Source organism: Choloepus didactylus, chromosome 18, assembly GCF_015220235.1.
Source record: "Choloepus didactylus isolate mChoDid1 chromosome 18, mChoDid1.pri, whole genome shotgun sequence".
NCBI classification, from domain to species: domain Eukaryota; kingdom Metazoa; phylum Chordata; class Mammalia; order Pilosa; family Megalonychidae; genus Choloepus; species Choloepus didactylus.
The window spans coordinates 22,689,145-22,709,506 of NC_051324.1; the positions used below are offsets into that span (position 1 = coordinate 22,689,145).

At 51.0% G+C, this 20,362-nt stretch overlaps 2 protein-coding genes across 11 annotated transcripts in view; one reads left to right on the top strand and one right to left on the bottom strand.

Moving 5' to 3' along the window:
• Positions 1–551: 551 nt before the first annotated feature.
• TRAF4 (TNF receptor associated factor 4) lies at positions 552–6,708 on the top strand. 2 transcript variants are annotated; one of them, XM_037810578.1, is made up of 7 exons: positions 552–807; positions 3,824–3,875; positions 4,451–4,555; positions 4,626–4,787; positions 4,877–5,038; positions 5,125–5,280; positions 5,568–6,200. In XM_037810578.1, exons 1-7 carry the CDS (start codon positions 665–667, stop codon positions 6,198–6,200), a joined length of 1,413 nt encoding a protein of 470 aa, XP_037666506.1. In that variant the 5' UTR covers positions 552–664. The 2 variants fall into 2 exon arrangements, with proteins under 2 accessions (XP_037666506.1, XP_037666505.1); XM_037810577.1 differs by lacking the exon at positions 552–807 and having other exon boundaries at positions 3,519–3,875; positions 5,568–6,708.
• Positions 6,709–12,015: 5,307 nt separating this feature from the next.
• FAM222B (family with sequence similarity 222 member B) overlaps positions 12,016–20,362 on the bottom strand; it is a 77,411-nt gene continuing 69,064 nt past the window's right edge. For 8 of the 9 annotated variants that reach the window (XM_037810567.1, XM_037810575.1, XM_037810574.1 and 5 more), the window contains one exon: positions 12,016–14,298. In XM_037810567.1, the coding sequence (XP_037666495.1) occupies positions 12,692–14,298 (1,607 nt within the window). In that variant the 3' untranslated portion in view covers positions 12,016–12,691. The remainder of the gene's footprint in view (positions 14,299–20,362) is intronic. The other variant, XM_037810576.1, reaches the window with a different exon arrangement.

Genomic DNA, 20,362 nt, shown 5'->3' on the forward strand with positions numbered 1-20,362 from the left:
TGGGCTGGGCGCGACCCCGGTCGTAGGGCCGAGGCTGAGGGAGGAATGTGGGCGCAGCCGGAGGCAGGGGCTGAGGTGCCTCTGGCTCAGCGCCAGGGCGCGCTCGGCTCCCCTGCCCCAGCCGGGCTCCCTGGGCCCGGTTGCCAGGCCTCGGCTGCCTGGCACCTGGAAGCTGGGGCCCCGGGCCCCTGGGCGGCGTGTGGTCCCCGGGACCGAGCTGTTGACTCCGGAGGACCTTTGTGGCGCGGCCCTTCCTCTTTCCCGACGCGCACTCCCCGGGGGCCCTCTGCGCCCCCAGGGTCTGATATCCAGGGTCCCGTAGCTCTGGGGAGGAGCGAAGCCACGATCCCTCTCCATGGGGAAAAAGGAGCCCCGGCTTCCAGGAGTGGGCGAGACTGATTCACCTTCATGGCCCTGAGCGAATTTGACGACATCCGAATACCGAAGCCCTGAGCCCAAGGGGCTGGTGCGGATACGTGCGGGGCAGGCGCTAGGACCGCGCGGGCGCGGCCCCGCCCCCTCTTCCGGCGGGCGGGCTTGCGGGCAGGGCCCAGGCCGCGGCCGCCAGTCTGTGCCGCCTGGAGCCCGGAGCGCGGCCGGAGCGAGGCACGGGCCGTAGGGCGCCGCGTGCCCGGCCCCACTCGCCCGTGCCCGCCCGCCCGCCATGCCCGGCTTCGACTACAAGTTCCTGGAGAAGCCCAAGCGGAGGCTGCTGTGCCCTCTGTGCGGGAAGCCCATGCGTGAGCCCGTGCAGGTTTCTACCTGCGGTCACCGCTTCTGCGACACCTGCCTGCAGGAGTTCCTCAGGTGCGGGCCGGGGTAGCAGGGGGCAGCGGGGCTGGCGGACACCGCGTGGGGAGGGGCGAGGCTGGAGGCGCGTGGGGCCTTTGTCTGCGCCGCGGTCCCCTGACCTCAGGGGCGCCCACCGTGACGTCACGAGGAGCGGCAGTGACGTCAGGCCCCGGAGGAGGACCCTCGCGCCCTAATCTGTAGGGTACGCCGGCCGGCCTGTCCCCACGCTGGTCTGAAGAAGTGTGCCGTCCCGCGGCGTGGAGATGGGGCAAGACACCCTTCCTGACCCGTGGCGAGCCCTTCCCCCTCACCCTAGCGCGAGAGCCGCCCCATCCTTGAACTTTGAATCGTTCAGGGAAAAGGCCGGAACCCTCCCCCGCGTAGCACCTTAGGCCTTCGGAGTTTTCACCCGTCTAACCAACCTCTTCTGATTCTTCGAACATTCTGGGAACGACAGCTATTGTTCTCCCATTTCACAGAGGATGAAACAAGAGATTGAAAGAAAGGCTGCGACTTTGCCCAGCGTCACACAATTACTTAACGGCTTAACTGCGATTTAAACCTGGGCTGCCTGGGGACGCACAATAGGGAGGCCGGTGCCGCTACAATCCTTCCCTGAAGCAGGAACCCCTTGGATGTCTTCCCCCTCCCCGGGGGGTCTTAAGTACCTGGGGTGATCAATAAATTGTTCAAGAGGGGATTGCACCCGGGGGGGTGCTGAACGCTCCCTGCCTTCTCAGCCCCCGGGTCACCCCTCGGTTCTTGGGCATCCTTTGAGTATCTGGGCGCCCTGTGGTGTCTCGAACCTCCTGCCCACGCTGGAACTGCTCAGGCTGCCGTGTGGGGAGACCAGAGCAGCGAACTCCTACTTCAGGGGAGGTCGTGCTCCCAGTGCACAGGGAAAGACTAGGTCTGCCTCTGCCGGCTGTCAGGAGGCTGTTCGTCGAGGGGCCTGAGGGGCCCAGGCCAGGAGAGCACCTCTGGGACCCCTCCCTTTGTGGCTCCCTCCCTCTCCCCGTCCTCGGCAGCCCCTAGCTGGCGGAAATCTCAGCAGGCTCTTTGTTTTCTGTTCCCCGCAGCCTGGGCTGGCTTCTGCCCTCACATATGCTCCAGCGCTAGCTGCTCTGTTGCCCCCTCCTCCCCTCTCCCTCACCCTCCTCCCTCCTCCCTCCAGTGTACACACAGACTCCCTTACAGACACAGTCCCATTGTCTCCTCCCCAGCCCTGCTCCAGCCCTCTGGTTTCCAGATGAGGCCAGCTGAGCCGCCCCCTCCCCCCCAGCTGACCCACCAGTGACTGCCTTGGGGAAGTGGGGGAGAGGGCTGTCAGGTCGGTTTCCCTCCTGGGCCCCTTTCTCGGCTGCTTCTGCCCCTCCCCCTCCCGGAAATCCCCTCTTCCTCTCCCACAGCCCCCTCCCCCCTTCCTGTCTTCTCCCCTGGGCCAGGGCCTACTCTAGGCAGTTTGGAGCAGTCTGCCCCAGCCTCCCCCCTCCCCCAGCTCCTGAGCTGGGCCAAGGCACCAGCTGATGCCCCCTACTGCTTGGCCTCTGGAGGGGAGAGGTGATTGGGCAGTCTCTGCCCCTCACCACCGCTCCCTACCCCACAGTCAAGGGTGTTTGTAGCCCTGGCTGAACCTTTGTTCTCTCCTTACTGGGCCCCCAGCTGCCCAGGCTTAAGCTTCTGCCTGGAGCCTGGGGACTCAGTCCCCTCCCTGACTCCAAAACCACAAAGTCAGCACATTCCTGAAGTAGCCAAGTAGACCCCCTCTCCTTTGGCCAATCCCTTCTCCACTCCTGCCAGGGCTGTTACTCAGGATGGCCCATGAGGGCTGGTTGCCCTGTGGGCATGGGCACACCTCTTCAGTGCCTGCGCATGCGTTATTCTTGCTCTTGGCACCCTTGCCAGTGGTAGTAGTGGGTTCAGGGGGAGGAGATGGTGCTAGAATTCCTTTGGGCACCTCCGGCCCAGGCCCTGGAAAGTTCGTTATGGACAGGGCTGCCATGTGGCCTCTGCTTCCACCTTGATCCCTGCCTGCCTCCCAGCTCTCTGACTCAGACCTGCCAGGAATCCCATACCCGAGGGCCCTTGGTCCTGCCGGGTGAGCCCTTAACCTGCCTGGGCTGTGCCAGGCATGTGTGACTGGTCCTGGCTAGGGTCAGCCAGGGCATGCTGCAGTGGAGGCATGCCAGTAGGCTCCTTGGCTGCTAACAGACTGGTGGGGATTGGTGGAGGAGGACGGCAGCTGGCAGGGTGGTCAGGGGCCACAAGCTTCAGATGCCCTACTGGGCAGTGACCAAAGTCCTGGCCGTGCCTGCCCGGAAAGGTTTTCTTGGCCCAGCCTCTCCTGCATGTTGTATAGTGTAGAAACCATCTGAGCTAGTGGAATCAGATATATGCAGGCACTGCAGCACCTGTGAGCCTCAGTTTTTCCACCTCTAAAATGGGGACACACTGACTGGGTGGGAGTGTAGACACAGTGCCTCGGAGCATGCCTTTTCCTCCCCTTTGCTTTAGGAGACCCTCCCTCATAGGAGGAGGGGAGGGAGGGGTAGAGTGGTCCCAAGCTGACCTTTGCCCTGGTTCTTGGCAGGGCACCTTCATGAGGGCTGGGCAGCCCTGGCACTTCATCTCAGCCCCTCCCAGTTCTTCCTCCCCCTCAGCTTTCAGCCCGGCGGATGAGAACGAACCTGGGACGGGGTGGGGTGGGGGGGGTTGCAGCTGGGCAGCCTGTTCGTTTCCTGGTCCAGCTGCCATCCTGAGGGGAGGTGCGCCAGGTACCACCTGTTGGCCAAATGCTGCCCAAGGCAGCTGTCTCTGCCTCCACTGGGCTCGGGACCCCTCCCCAGGACAGGGACCTGGGATCTTTTGGGGTCCTGGGGAAGTGGTTAGCCTCAGGTCTCTGTTTGCCCTTTTGTCTCGGGTGGGGCTGGTTGGGAACCGGTCTGGTGAGGGAGGGAGGCTGCCCTGGCCGAGGGGTGGGGCCCTTGCGTTCCTTAGTTGGAGCCTTGACCCGTCCCCTCCCCTTTCACAGTGAAGGAGTCTTCAAATGCCCTGAGGACCAACTTCCTCTGGACTATGCCAAGGTGAGTCCACAGTGCCAGGCAGGGGCCCAGGTGCAAATTTCTGCCCTTGGTGGTGGAGTGGCTGGCGGCCAGCAGGCTCAGGGCCAATGTCAACCCAGTGCCACAGGATCTTGTGCCCCCACAAAAGTGGCCTGTTCACTCCCACCAGGCCAGTTTGCAAATGAAGGCTGGTGTTTGCCCTGGAGGGAAGGCGCAATGCCCAGCCTATCGGGGACTCTGTGCCCATAAGTGCTCCCCTCCCCCTTGTGTGGCAAGTCAGATCTGTGGCTGAGGGCCAGGACCCCTCTGCTACCAGACGGGAGAAAGCTGGGAGGGTGGAGTGCTGCAGATGAGAAGGGTGATGGGCTGCTGCTCCAAAGGGAGTGTGTGTGTGCATGCTGGGGACCCTGGGGTCCAGTGGTGGAGCAGGGACCACCCGCTGTCCCCTTCATCCCTGGGCTCAGAGGGGCAGATACCCCAGGAGAGGCTATTACTTGCTCTGAGTGGAGCCATCCTAATTGAGGAGGGGAGGTGGGGTGGAGTGTTGGGACTACAGCTGGCTTTTGACCCTAATGGGTCCTCTACCCTTGCCCCAGATCTACCCAGACCCAGAGCTGGAGGTACAGGTATTGGGCCTGCCTATCCGCTGCATCCACAGCGAGGAGGGCTGCCGCTGGAGTGGGCCGCTTCGTCACCTACAGGTGAGGCTCTGGTGTGGGGGGCGGGACTAACCCTGTCTTGGTGGGCACTAACTGCAGCCCTTCCCATCAGAGCCACCTGAATACCTGCAGCTTCAACGTAGTCCCCTGCCCCAATCGCTGCCCCACCAAGCTGAGCCGCCGTGATCTGCCCACACATTTGCAGCACGACTGCCCCAAGCGTCACCTCAAATGCGAGTTTTGTGGCTGTGACTTCAGCGGGGAGGCCTATGAGGTCGGTGGGGCCTGGCTGAGGGAGGAGGGAGGGTGGAGCACCTAGTAGCCTGGGAATCCCTCAACGCAGTCCCTCTGGCATTTCCACAGAGCCACGAGGGCATGTGCCCCCAAGAGAGCGTGTACTGTGAGAACAAGTGTGGTGCCCGCATGATGCGGCGGCTGCTGCCCCAGCATGCCGCCTCTGAGTGCCCTAAACGCACCCAGCCTTGCACCTACTGCACCAAGGAGTTCGTCTTTGACACCATCCAGGTGAGGCCCTTCCCGGAGTGTGGGCTGCAGGGCAGGAGGCAGGCAGGCTACTGACAGCTGCTTCTCTGCCTTTATTGTTGTCCCAGAGCCACCAGTACCAGTGCCCAAGGCTGCCTGTGCCCTGCCCCAACCAGTGTGGCGTGGGCACCGTGGCTCGGGAGGACCTGCCAGGCCATCTGAAAGACAGCTGTAGCACTGCCCTGGTGCTATGTCCATTCAAAGATTCTGGCTGCAAGCACAGGGTGAGATGCTCCTTCTTTCTATCAGCCTCTTCCCTCCCTGGTCCTTGAAGCCTCAGCAAAGGCTATACTTCCTGATGCAACCAAGGCCCTTGGTGGCCCCTGCTGTGCTGCCCTGAAGCTTTTAGTCCTTTCCCCTTCTGGCCAGTGCCAGCCCCTCCAAGTGCCCGCCATCTTCCTCATTCAGAGCTGGGTACTTGTCACCTGATACCCACTCCTCCCCTCTCCTCTGAGTCTACCCTCACTGATAACTCCTTTTCCTTCCCTCTGGCCTGGGGCTTGGCCCACAGTGCCCTAAGATGGCCATGGCACGGCATGTAGAGGAGAGTGTGAAGCCACATCTGGCCATGATGTGTGCCTTGGTGAGCCGGCAGCGGCAAGAGCTGCAGGAGCTGCGGCGAGAGCTGGAGGAGCTATCGGTGGGCAGTGATGGCATGCTTATCTGGAAGATTGGCAGCTACGGGCGTCGGCTACAGGAAGCCAAGGCCAAACCCAACCTTGAGTGCTTCAGCCCGGCCTTCTACACGCATAAATACGGCTACAAGCTGCAGGTGTCTGCATTCCTCAATGGCAATGGCAGTGGTGAAGGCACACATCTCTCGCTTTACATTCGTGTACTGCCTGGTGCTTTTGACAATCTCCTTGAGTGGCCCTTTGCCCGCCGTGTCACTTTCTCCCTGCTGGATCAGAGCGATCCTGGGCTGGCTAAGCCGCAACATGTCACAGAGACCTTCCACCCAGACCCAAATTGGAAGAACTTCCAGAAGCCAGGCACTTGGCGGGGTTCCCTGGATGAGAGTTCCTTGGGCTTTGGTTACCCCAAGTTCATCTCCCACCAGGACATCCGCAAGCGAAACTATGTGCGGGATGATGCAGTCTTCATCCGTGCCTCTGTTGAACTGCCCCGGAAGATTCTCAGCTGAGTGCAGGCAGGGCTTACGGGGACAGGGGATGGGACGTGACCTCAGTCAGGCACTGGCTGAATCTGGAGAGGGGGCCGGATCCCCTTTCAGCTGCTACTGCTGCCTAGGTTCTTTTGCCCTGTTCCCCTTTTTGTCCCCCTCCTCTTTTCCCTACCACCCTCAGGTGCCTCCAGTTGGTGCTTCAGCCCTTGCCCCTATGGGGAGCAGGTCTCGGGGTCATCAAGGGCTGGAAACAAGTGATCCTAGGGCCTGTCTCCCCTCTCAGCCAGAACAGACAAGCCTTGGTGCTGGCCACTCTCCCCGGGACTGAGGTGCCTGCTGGTGCTGTGTCCCAAGAGCCATAAGTAGGGGGGCAGGGAGGGTCGGGAAAGGATGGGTACTTAAAGAATCTGTTTGGAGTCTGTTTTCTCTTCCTCTTACCCCAGCTGTGCCCCTCTGGTTATTTATTTCCTCGGTACTTAGGGGACACAGCAGAGGAGCCCTGATTTTTAATAAATCTTGAATTGTATTTATTAATGTGGTTCCTGCCTAATTCACCTGCTTTGGTTAAGGGCCCTGGAAAGCTGGGCCCAAGTCTGAAGACAAAAGGACAAGTCAGAGATGAGCTGCTGCCCTTCTGGCCCCAGCAGCCCTGCTGGTTGGAAAAGGGGGAATCTGCTTTGTGTGGAAGACACGTTGGCTGCTGCTGCCCTCTGGTGGCAAGATGGGGAGGTGCAACGTGTGGCTACTTAGGCAGGGCCCCCCCCCCCCCAACCGAAGTCTGATACTTCTTGCTCGGGGCAGGTCTTCCTTTGGTCTAATATTACCAGCATCAAGCGCTTTCATTGGCAGATAGTGCTAAGCACTTTACTTGCATGATTTCATTTAATACAAGAAGCGACATGGCATTTATCACCATAATAAAATAACTACTTCAGTGGGCTGTAGTGAAGATTAGATGAGGCAATGCATGTTCCTGGTACAGACTAAGTATTCCCTGGCCCACACTCAGGGACTAAACTGAGTAAAGGGGACTTCAAGGTTTACAAGGCACTTGGATTTTCTCATACGTGATCTTAAGTCGCTTTCCGTACAGGCCTCAATGAATGCCTGTGATTACCCACATTTTGCCAAAGAAACAGGAACCTAGAGGTGAACTGACACTGGTGATCCTGTAGCTGGTTTGGGACAGGGCCTGGAGTCTGTTTTAAGCTCTGGCAAGCCACAGAAGCATAGCTTCCTTTAAGTTTGGCAAGAGATGTATGTTTGAATTCTCACTGCACTTAACTTTTGGGATGTTAGGTCTGTGGGGCATCAGTACCCTTACTGGTAAAAAGCGAGTACTCCTCTCCACCCCTAGATTTACAGCTTGGCCTCAGGCAAAAGGTGGAACCACCCTGCCAGCAGCCTAGTCTTCCAATAATAGAAGCCAAGACACTTTCAATCAAGCTCGGGCTCCCTCTGCTGCTAGGATTGCACTGCTGCACAATTCCAAGGGGCATACTCACTAGAAGACTAAACATTGCCTCTTACAGAGCTGGATGCAACAATGGGGCCTTGCAGTCAATCCCACATCAGCCAGCCAGGCATGGCTGGTCACTCATGCCAGTGCCCCAACAGGCAGCCACAATTGCTTTGTAGAACCCAGGATCACTGCTAAATCAGTTTATTCCTCTGTGCAAAGTGTGAGCTAGAATCCCTAAGCATGAATGACACCCAGGCATCATTCACTCAAGGCAGGACCGAGTTCCACCATTTTGGCTCACCTCACTGTCTGTCCTGTCTAGCTCTCTGATCTCAGGCTGACTGCACATCTCATCTGACACAGGCATAAAAGAACTTTCTGTCACAGGGATGGCATGGGGAGTAGTGGAAGTGTAAAACACTCTCACAAAGGGGGCACCCAGTAGTAAAGGGCAGACTGAACAGGGGAGAATACTTTGTATTCACCATTCTGGGAGCCACCTGCGACCCTCCTGCTATCAGGTATCTGATTCCACTCTCCTTGAATGCCAATACCACATCCTTTAAAATCTTTCCATCCTCCATCACTGTTAGCCAAAATCCAAACTCAGCAGAAGGTGGGGGAAGGGTGGGGAGGTAACTGAAATAGCTCTTTTGGGTTTTTCTCCTGCATATGAAAAAGGGAGGAAATTCTCTATTACTTGTAGCACACAAGAAGCTTCAAATAACCAAGAAGGGTCAGTTTTTGTGTTACAGATTACAGCTGCCAGAGATCCTCAGCGGTTCCGAAGTATTGGGAGATGGGAGAAGGAGGGAGGGAAGTATGAATTCTTGGGGTGGTTTATTAGTAAACCAGATCCACCTTTCCTAAACAATGGCCAATAGCCCTTGTAAATGAAAGTGGCAGGACTGTCTGGACCTCCAGCGAGAGGCAGACGACCATACTTATCCATCCAAATCCATACCAAGCCCCCATTAGCCCTGCCTGTGGAGAGAGTGGGCCAAGTGGGAACTCATCAGGGGTTGACTGAACTCTGTACCCCATGCCCTGCAATCACCACAGAACCCAGTCTGAATTAATAGATCAGGGAGGGCTTCTAAGTGGTACAAATACTATATAGCCCCCTCTTCAAAGTGGGAATTACTCCCCTTCTAGCAAATGAGACATGTTAGAAACTTGTAAGGAAAGTCACTTCAAACATTCATAGCATTAAACAGGACAAGATCAAAAGGTGTTTTTTTTTTTTTTTTTTTACTGGTTTATAATAATCTTAAAAACCCCATCACGCCCATAAACCACCACAGGTGAGAAGGTGAGGGAGATGGAGAACAAATGCTACAGTATGTAGATAGAGTAGGGAATCCAGGTATTCCCCAGGGTAGTGTGGGATGGAGGCAGGGAGTATTTGGGATAGGAGGCCCTGGCTTGGACCCTTATTGCTGGCTGGGGATTGGCTGGCAGGTGGGGAGAAGGGCTCGGGTTGAATTAGGAAACATCTCACACCAAAGGCGAGGGCCAGTTGGAAAGAGGGGAGAGGAATCACAGTACATTTTTCCATGCAGATCAGGGGTGGGATTGAGAGCTTCAGACTTGCCACCCCTACACAGACGGGTTTGAGGTGGTTTGGCTTAAAGCCCTCTACTTGGTGTCCAATTCCTAAAATGGCAGCTCCCCTGAGAGAGAGAGACATTGAAGAAAAAATTTCAGCAAAAATATCTGGTTTGGAGATCAAGCAAGGGATAAAGAGAGATCGTGGTGCTCTTTAAATCTGATTCAGAGAAGCGGGAAATCAGAAAAGGGCCCTGGGTGAGATGGTGGCCAACACCTTGGGAGAAGGCATTACACCAGAAGCTGCAGGTACTCCTGAGGGCTCAGGGAGAGGGAGGTACCAGTGTTCACAGATGGCAGGAAAACAATCAGGAACAATAAATTAGGACTTCATGTTGCTATCATTTGGCATAACACAATCAGGCTTTTTTTTTTTTTTCTTTTTACATATAAGGCAACTTGCCAACACATAATTTAAAAAAACTGGTCTTCAGTCACATTGCTTCAGATCACTAAAGAATTTCTGGCTAAAGAATAGTGGATAGTGTACTAAATAAAACCCAAAATCTTAAATAAGAAAATCAGCTCACACTCCCCAGAGATAAGAAGAAAGAGAAGGGCTTACTTGGTTTAAAAAAAAAAAAAAAAAAAAAAAGTCAGAGCTCAACTATGCATCTTTAACAAAAGGGTGCAAAAATTTATGAAACATAACCTACGTTTACGGAAAAGTTTTAAATTTCTAGCCAACTAGTTGTCACTTAGGCATGAGACATGATGGGCCTGGAGTGGATAGGGGAGATGCTCTAAGAATGAGCAAGGGACAGGAGGGGCTGTTTCCAATGTAGGCCCATCTCCAGCAGTTAAAACCATGCTCATTTGGTAGAGGAAGAATTCAAAGAGCTTAAGGCTTTGTGTTTCTGTTTTTCTTTCTTTTTTCATTAAACTGAGGGGCTGCAACAGGAGGTGGCTAGAGAGTGAATGTACCTGTGGGGCCACTCACACATACATATGATACTCAAACCCACAATACATTCATACAGATACATGACATTTAAAACTTACAGTGTAGAGCAATATTTTTAGCCAGTGTAGAGAACCAAATGCATTTTGACTTTTTTTATGACATTTTTAATTCCAAACTCCAGTGTGATCACTCCTTACCTACCTAATTACCTGGGAATGTCTTAAATCCCTCCCTCATTTTTGTTTTGTTTTGCTTTCTTGAGGGAGGTGGTGGTAGTGGTGGGCAATGTGGGCAGTGGGTGAGTTAGGAGAGGAAATAGTGACAAAGAGATCTCGGATATGGTGGATGGTTACTGCATTTATCTAGGGCTGGAAAGGGGAGACAGGAAACAAGATACCAATTGAAAGGCAGTTTTTTCTCCATGTTACAAGGCTATGGGTACGAGCCTGCAGGATGCCTTTGGGTGATATGTGGCAAGAATAAGTGCAGTGGCCAGGAGGTAAAATTAGATGCAAAACAAAGACTGATCAGAAAGAAAATTCAAAGAAATAATGGCTGAAAACTTCCCAAATTATCAAAAGACATGAATATACACATCCAAGATGCTCAATGAACTCCAAACAGGACAAACCCAAAGAGACCCACACTGTACCATGTTATAATCAAACTGTCAAATGCCAAAGATAAAAAGAGAATTCTGAAAGCCGCAACAAAGCAACATATCACATACAAGGGAGCCTCAATAAGATTAAGTACTGATTTCTCATTGGAAACCATGGAGGCAAGAAGGCAGTAGGATGATATATTTAAAGTGCTGAAAGCAAAAAATTGCCAATCAATAATTCTGTATCTGGTAAAACTGTCTTTCAAAAATGAGGGAGGGATTTAAGACGTTCCCAGATAAAGAGAAGCTGAAGGAGTTTTGTGACCACTAGACCAGCCCTACAAGAGATGCTAAAGGGAGTTATACAGGTTGAAAGGAAAGGACACTAGACAACCTACTGAAACCACATAAAGAAATAAAGATCTCCAGTAAAGATACTGACATGGCTAAATATAACTGATATGGCTAAAATACCAGTACTATTGTATTTTTTATTTGAAACTCCACTTTTTACTTTCTATGTGATCTAAAAGGCAAATGCATAAAACATAATGATGAATCAATGGTTTTGGACTCATAATGCAAAAACATGTAATTTGTGACAAGAACTTAAAGGCGGGGGAACAGAGGGTAGAGGGACATGGTTTATGTATGCTTTTGAAGTTGTCAAGCAAACAAGTGTTTATCAATTTAGGACGTTAAATTTAAGCCCCATGATAATCACAGAAAAAAAAAAAAAAAAAAGAATATGTAAGCTCATAGAAACAAATGGCAGAGTACAGGTTACCAGGACTGGGGGAATGTAGGCAGGGGCAATGGGGAGTTAATGCAAAATGAGTGTAAGGTTTCTGTTCAGGGTGAAGGGAACGTGATAGCAATGCATGTGATTAATCCCACTGAATGGTATGTTTGAGAGGGTTTGGGTTGGGATTTATGTTGTATTTATATTTCCACAATTTAAAAAAAGCAACTAAAGAGATAATGACAATTAAATGCAATACCTGGTAAGAATGGAGGGGGAAAGGCTCAAAGAGACATTACTGGGACATAATATTTGTATCGTTAAATTTCTTGAACTTGGTAACGGCACTTAAGGTGATTCATTACATGAGCGAATTTCCTTGTTTGTAGGAAATGTACATGAAAGCATTGTGTTCAAGGAGTATGGTATGTGCAACCTACTCTCAAATGCTCAGGAAATAGAGAAGTAGATAGAATGATACAGCAAAGGTGGCAAAATGTAAAAATCGGTGGATCTGGGTATCTGGGTGGGGGAGGATATGTTGAATTTCTCTGTATGGGTTTTGTATTACTTTTGCAATCATCCCGTTAAGTTTGAAATTATTTCTAAATAGTAAGAAAACGAAACAAAACAAAAGCCTTGAGGAATAAAGAGGAATGGTGAGGAAATGAAGACTTGTTTAATTTTAATTTGAGGTCTTTGGATGAGTAAGGATTGGCTTCCAGAGGACGTGAAAAACCTGGCTTCTTAGTCTCAAAGAGAGAGAGACCGGGAGAGACCTAGCTAAGGGTGCTGGGCACCTAGAGCTACCTCACTCTAGGGCCCTTCACTCAGCCCACACCCCAGTCCTAAGGGAATCTGGCAGAGAGGTTTGGGAAAAGACAAGAGGCGGCAGGTGGGAGACGGCCATGGTGGAGGGACTGACTGACAGGCAGGCAGTGGAGTGCAGAGCTTGGGGTTAAGTGATGTCCTAACATGAAAAAAGTTGCTGGGGCTGGTGGAGGGAAGTATAAGGGCACAGAGGACCCCCTCTGCCCCCAATTAGATCCCACCAAATTCTCCTTCTCAGAGGTTTAAGAATGATCACATTGGAGCAGTGAAATTTTAAAACTATCCAATTACTCAAAAGTACGACTAAACACAGAAGGGTGATGTATGATGTGCATCCTGTGGAGGGTACCAGGGCTACCTATCTATACCCTGGGTGCTGAATATGAAGACTTCGACTATCTGTGGGGTCAGGGGCATGATTGCCAGGGCCTCGGTGGGCCTTGCCCAGCATGGCCAGGCTCTGTTCTCTGAAGCAGGCCTGCTGGAAATCCCCACTTAGGTAATCCACTGTTTGCATCAAGCTGTTCTGGCTTGCCACTGGACCGCCCCCGGTCCCTGCTCGGTAGTGAGCCCCAGCAGCTGCCGCACAGTCGAGGGGTGCACCCGTGGGCTGCCCACCATGGAATGGCATGGTGAGGTCCTGAGACCCCGAGCTGTCGCTATTGGGAGTGGGCAGAATGTTGTTCCACAGGGGTTGGAAATAGTGACCATTGGGATAGGCCAGTGGGGCTGCCAGGCCGTTGACTGGTGGGGATGGGGTTGGCTTCTCCAGGGGTGGCTTCAGATGGAAGGACTGTGCCAGGCAGAGTTCCTGCGGGTAGGCAGGGGCCTTGCCCACAAAGCCAGGCCCTGCCAACTCGCGTCCTGCCACATGCTTGCCTGTCAGGCCAGGGGCTGTCGTCCCACCAGCCTCGCTGCACATCTGTTGTAGGTGCGCCAGCTGGTGCTGGTTCCAGGAAACTGGCTTGAGGTCACTAGGGTAGCCAGTGGGGGCACGAGAGATGCCCGTGGGCAAGTTGACAGGGCCTGAGGCAGGCAATGCGGCTGTGGCCGCATGGGTGTGCTCCATGGGGTTGACCACACATGAAGGCATTGGTGTGGGGATGCTGTGGGTTGACACCCGGGTGCTTGCATTGATGAGTAGACTGCGGCTAATGGGGCTGGGGTTGGCGATCTGGCCCTCACACACTGAGGTAGTGCTGATGCCTGCCCTCGTCTGGCAAAACTGGTTGATCTGGTGCACGATGCTGCTCAGGTCCGGGGGCTGGCTGTGCTGCAGGGTGGCCGCCATTGAAAGGGGGATAGTTGAGGTAGACACAGTCACATTCGGGGGGGCATCTGAGTCTGGCATCTTCCGGCCTCCATGCAGCAATGGGTTGGGGGGGTGCTGGAGACCCTGGTGAGCCAGGGCCTGAGGGTGGACCAAGCCACGGTTTTGGGTCATGGGCTGAGAGTGGCCCAGGCCCTGAGGCTGCTGGAGGCTCTGAGGGTGGGGCAGTGCCTGGGCTGGCGGGATACCCTGAGGGTGCTGAAGCGTCTGGGGTGTAGCATGGGCCAGGGTCTGTGCATGCTGCAGGGCCTGCTGGCGGGCCAGAGCCTGGGCCTGGGGGTGAGCTAAAGTGCTGGGTGCCACAGCAGCATAGGGCGCCACTGGGGGGTTCATGATGGCCTCAGGGAGCAACCGGGCTCGGGTGCCGTCAAAGTCCTTGAGTATGCTTTTGGCTGGCACTTTGACAATAGCAAGAAGGCCTGCCTTGGTGGCAGCCTGAGTCGGGTAAGGGCTGTAGCGCTGGGCTGATGTGTCGAGGCCGTTCACAGTACGACGAACGTGTTTCCGCTGGGGAACCTTCACACTGTTGGGGAAGATTTTTATAGTCAGTGGGTTGTTTGCGACCTTCTTAGCATACGCATCCAATTCGGCTGGGGTAGGATAGTGAGCAGTTCTCATTTTCTGTGTAGTGTCCCCTAGAGAGAGAGAGAGAAGGGGGAGGAAAGCAAAGAGGGAGAGGGAGCTTATCAGTGCCAAGCCAACTATCCCTTCTAGAATCCCCTTTTGAAGGCCTTGGGTGGGGATGGGGAGGAACTAGGCTGTCATCCCTAGCATTCACTCAAGACCCAGCTGCCTCAGCCCCCAAACAAAAAGCACTGCTAACATTTAGTTAAGTGCTTACAATGTGCCAGGTTGTGTGCTGAGTGTGACAGGCTACCTCAGTGAGTCCTCACAACCACTTTAGGAGGCAGGCACCATAATAAGTCCTATTTTACAAATGAGGTAAGTGAAGATCAGAATAGCAGAGCAACTTTCAAAGTGCCACAGCCTGGAGAGTCAGGATTTAATCAATTCCCACAGATAACCAAGAATTCTTTTCCCTCTACAGGGAAATGCAGGGGGCTCTAACTCTCCCCAAGCTCCTTCCAGCCCATATGATATGGGGGATTGCGGAGAGTGGCTGAAGGTTCTAGGCATGGCTGCTTGTCAGTGCCCTCTGTGGCCACTCGGTCCCTTCCCCATGATACTCTAGTGTTAAATAAAATGGCCACCGACACAGGGCAATGCCAGGAGGAGGACCCCTTTCAGAGAAGGGGTAATGAAAATGTTCTAAAATTGATCTTGGTGATGAATGCACAACTATATGATGAAACTGTGAGCAACTGACTGTATACTTCGGATGTTTTGTACAGCGTGACTATATCTCAGTAAAATTGCATCAAACGACAATGATGACAACAACAAAATGACCTGCAGGGGTTTTCTGAGAAAATGGAATATACCCTACAGGGTTGCTGATAAGCAATACCTGGTTATAAAACCAGTAGAGATAGCTTATCAGAATGGACAAGGATACCATACTAATCAATGTGTATCTTGTCCCCACTTTGTAAGAGCCCCTCCTTTGTAAAAGGGAAACAATGTAAGCCAATCAGAGCATTTCCTCACTTTCTTCCATCTTGGCCCTATATGATCTTCTCCTTTCTACTCCCTGGGCGGAGCTCCCTTCTATACTATGAGATACTGCTAGGTTCATCAATCACTCAATAAAGCTGTGAGATCCTAAATTGCATGAAAAGTTTTTCTTTTATTCCTGGTAAAGAGGGCACCCAGACTGAGTACTCAGACTGCAATGGCCAGTGAGGCATCAGTTTTCCCTTTTGCCTTGACAACTGGGTCTCCATGCCCACTGGGTGGGCACCTGGGCACAGAGGCTAGGATGCTTCTTTTTCAGGAGCAGAGCAATAAGCTGACAACATCCCTCACCCCTCCCCATGTCACAAGTTCACTTTTGTTTATAGCTTAGCCTGTGCCTGACTGGGTAAAGATCAAAAGGCTTTTTTATTTGCTGTGGCAGATGACAATAATGACAGGGCAGCAGGGAGGCAACTGAGAAGAAAGGATTCAGAGAATCTTTAAGTCCTGAGAGCCAAAACAGAAAATAGTCTGTATTGGGCCCATGTCAGCTGTCACTTTCCAAAATGAAAGAGGAAAATCCTGCCTTCCTTTGGAGACTGCGGAAATACTCACTCTATGCGCCTCATTAATCTTAACAGTCTCTTTGTTCCCATCTCCTGTTGCCTCCCATCAGGGGGCTCCAGCGGATGTCATGCTTCCAGTCAAAAAGGAAAAGGTTCTGAGAACAAGAGCTCTGTAAGGATGCCAGGCTCTTTTAAGGGATCTCTGCTCTATTCTCCCTCTCTCTTAAGGGAGGGTCTCCCCTGAGTACACATAGAAGGTGTTTACTAAATGCTTGCTGAATGAATAAGCACACTGACTGTCCAAGGCAGAAGGAAAGTAGGCTGGCTAGGAGCCTAGCTCAGCTAGCTGACTCCCTCCACTCCCTGCTTCCTCCCCTCATAGAAGGCAGCCAGGATAGACCAAGCGCTGCTCTGACTGAACTGAATGCCAGGCTTGTGGCCCCAGCTGGCCTTGGCCCAAAGGAGATCCCATTCAAAGTAACATCAACTGGAACAAAAGTAGGCTAGTGAGTGTGCTAGAAGGAAAAGGATAAAACTCCCTTCATCTGGTAACACTGCTCTTTAGCTGGCAGTAACTGCTTAGAAACTGCTGCTCTTAGAAGTAGCAAAAGGAAGTTCAAGCCCAAAAAGGCAGACCTGAAAGGAAAAAGTTTGGGCTTTCAAATACTGGCACGAGGCCTTGTACTTAGTAGGCATTCCAATATATATTTAAGGCTCTGCTTTATTTACTGAGTACAGAATAGGTGCACCACAAATATATGAAAACGTCTGCAAGATGACTGATTTGGAGAAGGTCTCCAAAGAATGTGATTGGTGACAACTGAGGGCAGAAAGGAGAGAGAGACAGAGACCCAGAAATTTCCTCCCATCCAACAGGGAGTACCAACTGGGGATCAGAGTCAAAGCCCAAAGAGCAGGGTTTGAGTTCTGCTTGGTTTCTTATAAACCAATGACCTTAAATGGGATTCAGTCTCCATTAAGTGGGGCTATTTTCTGGCCCTCCACACATTCTCCAGGACAAGAAGATACAAAAAAAGTCTGAGATCACTGAGAGATAGTCCCCAAACCCAGGCACCATAATTCAAGTAGAAGCTGCTCTACTCAGCCACTGTACTTACATGTCTGATGGGTTAAAATCAAGTGATGCTCCTAGCACAGTGCCCCACCCAGAGCAGACATATATAAGCATTATTAAGAACAGAAGCACGTGACAGAACAAATGGGACTAAGCCACTGCAGGGTTTTAGCTCAGATAGGAAATTAAGTGCTACTGGGTCTTCCTTTACCCTGCCCCCATGTTAATGGGCTTCTCTCCTGGAAGGCCATGTAAGAGTGGTACAGGAAGTATCTTGTTGAGGGAAGTTAAAAAAAAAAGTTCCTTTGTTCAAAGACACTGCCAACTCCAAGGTTGTTTTTTTCTAGCACAGGCAAGAGGGTAACTGGACCTCATTCGGATTATGGTCCCCAGGGCCTGGTACTAGAAATAATGGGATACGTATCCACAATGATTAGTTCTCTTTGTCCTGTTCCCAACTGTGAGGACAGTCAAATAAAGGAATAAGAATCAAAGGGAATTGAGGATGGAAAGGATGGACACAAGGCTAAAGTATTCTGTTAAGAAAGAACCCCAAGGATGAAATGAAGACACTAGACAAGAGGACACACTGGGAATATACCACCACCCACCTCAAACATAGCACACTTAAACCCAACTCTTTTTAAAGAAGCAAAACAAGTTTTTCTCAACACTTTCTTATCTCAGTTCCCACAGCAGGCACCTTAGCACCTTTCATTTCTCTGTAACATCTTCCCCTAAGTGAACAGCTAAGACACCATAGCTTTGTAAGCAACTTACTTAAATATCTTGTACCAATGGCATCTTTAGTAAAGACATAAGGCAATGTACAGAATAGGGAATTTGTGGATAGAAAGTTACCAATCAGTCTCAGCCATTCCCCATTTATAAACAGGGAGGATGCCTGCTCTTCTACTTCACAGAATTACTAAGATCAAGAGATTCAATGAACAGGAAAATGCTAAGGGAAAGGGAACCATGATCGCTGACAGTTACTATTAAAGGATAACAACTCTGGCTGAGTCTGCCCACAGACAGGACAAAGAACCCTAACCAATGAAGACCCAACTACAGGACCCCTTGGCCTTGAGCCTGAGTTAAACATAGCAGAAAGCACTGGTGAAAAAAAACCAACAATCTCCATGAATCTTTCTTTATTATGAAAACCTCCCCTATTCATCCTTCTACTTTGAAGATCAGAAGGCATGGGTGGCATATGCAGTAGGAGTCTATATCTGAAGGTAGAGAGGCACAAGTAGTGTATTTCAAACACAGGCTTTGGAATCTGAATTTTAGCCCTGTCACTGAATGGTCATGTGACCTTGGCAAGTGACAAATTCTCTGTCTATGCCTTATTTTAAAAACAAAAATATTAGAGTTTCCTGTATGGAATTTTTGAGGAATTAATGAGAACATATGTAAAAACACTCAACAGTGCAAGTCACATGGTAAACACTCAACAAATGTTAGCTATTATTTCTACTATTTCTGTGAGATTACCCAGACAATGGGCCAATTCCCCATTTCCAGGCCCCCTCCACCAGGGGCAGATAAACATACAAAAAAGCAGTATAATAAAATAATTTTGGCATTTATTCCAGCCCCCCCACCCCCACCCCATCCCACTCCAGACTCTCCTATGAAGGAAATCAATGCTATATCTGGAACATAATTTTAGAGCATCATGGAAAATATATTCTAGAAAAACTCCGGAGGGTGTCCAACAAACCCCAACTGCTGTCTTCCACCAAGTACCAGACCCACCCAAAGCCAAGATGATCTTTAATCCAGTCTGCCCTGAGGCCAATTACAGATCTAGGATGTGAAATTTACACGCTCCTACACACAGAGAAAGGAAGAGAAGAACAGAAAATGTTAGAATTAGAAGGGATCAAATCTATGATTCTGTACATACAGCATACGGCAGCTGCAGCCTGGGGAGAAGTGATTAGCCAGGTCACTTGCAGCGCTGGCCCAGGAAACCATATATCCCATTTCTTGACTCCTGATCTGTTTCTCCTACCTTGCGCTGACTCTTGCAATAAAGAGAACATCAAGCACATCTACGCCCTATCCCCACTCCACCAAATACCAAGCTAAATGTTTCCACCAATTTATGAGACCCTCCTGAGGATGGGGCGTGGAGGGAGCAAGGAAAGACTGAGTAGCAATCACAAATCTGGTTTTAAGGTCTCTATAGTTGATGGGATAGGCTTTGAGCAGCTGCCTGTCTGCTTGTTCCCAAAGGAGACAGCTTATGCTCCATCTCACCTTAACTGTAAATGTTTAATGCTTACAGCTATCAGTCATATGACAGGCTTTTTTTTTCCTTGTACATTTTGGGGGAGGGGAGAAGAAAAGAGGGCAAGTTTAAAAACACCACTAGGACCTCTTCCCTGCAAAGGTTTGGGTGTATTTAAGGATAGCAAGAGAGGGGGATTCAAATACATTGTTACCCAAATGGACAGGTGAACCTGAAACCAGGGAGGATCAGTATCTTGATTCTCAAATCCAGATTTGGCCACTGTGGTTGGCAGAGACCATTTGGGGGCTGCTTTTGGGAGAACAGACTGGAGACTGAAAGTCAGCACCAAGATAAAACTGCCAATTTGCTTCTCCTCTCAAATGGCCCTTCCCTTGATGGCACATCTCTGGGTGAAGCTGTCAGAGTGTGTTAATGAACCTAAAAGAAACTGAGTTTCTCTTAGACACCCTGTCATATGCAAGTATATTCCCTCTCCAGTTATGTCCCTGGAAGCCCACAACTGGCCAAAATGCAGTTAGCATGATGATTTGGTGCTCAGCTAGTACATACCAATTTCATCATTCTATCATTGTTCATTAAGAGAAAGGCTGGAGAGAAAGCTGGAGCAGCCAAGCTTGCCTACTGCATCTGGCAGCTGCAAGAGGAAGACTGTTACTTTCAGTTTTGTCATTATGCAGAGTCCGCTTCATAGGTCAAAGTCCAGAACTAGTCAGACTCTGCGTCTTACTCTCCCTCAAAGAAAGGAAGTCAAGAGCTAGATCATTTTTAACTTCTGAAGATGACCTCATAGAACAGGGGTTTGAGAACCAAGGCCTGCGGGCTAAATCCAGCCACTGTGTGGTACTGTTCTGTTCCTTTTTGGTGGCAGTTTTTCTTTTCTTTTCTTTTTTTTTAAGAGCAGTTGTAGGTTTACAGAAAAATCACGCAGAAAGTACTGAGTTTCCATATGCCCCTCCATTTCCATAGTTTTCCCTATTATTAACATTTTGCATTAGTGTGGTACATTTGTCTACTGTGTGTTTTTGTATATAAATAAGTTCTGTTGGAACACAGCCATGCTCACTCATTTTTGTATTGTCAATGGCTGCTTTCACCCTACAATGGCAGAGTTGAGTAGTTACAATAAAGACAATATGGCCCGCAAAGAATAAATTATTTATTATCTAGGCCTTAAGAGAGAAAGTTTGCTAACCCCTGTCACAGAAGATTCAGGTAAG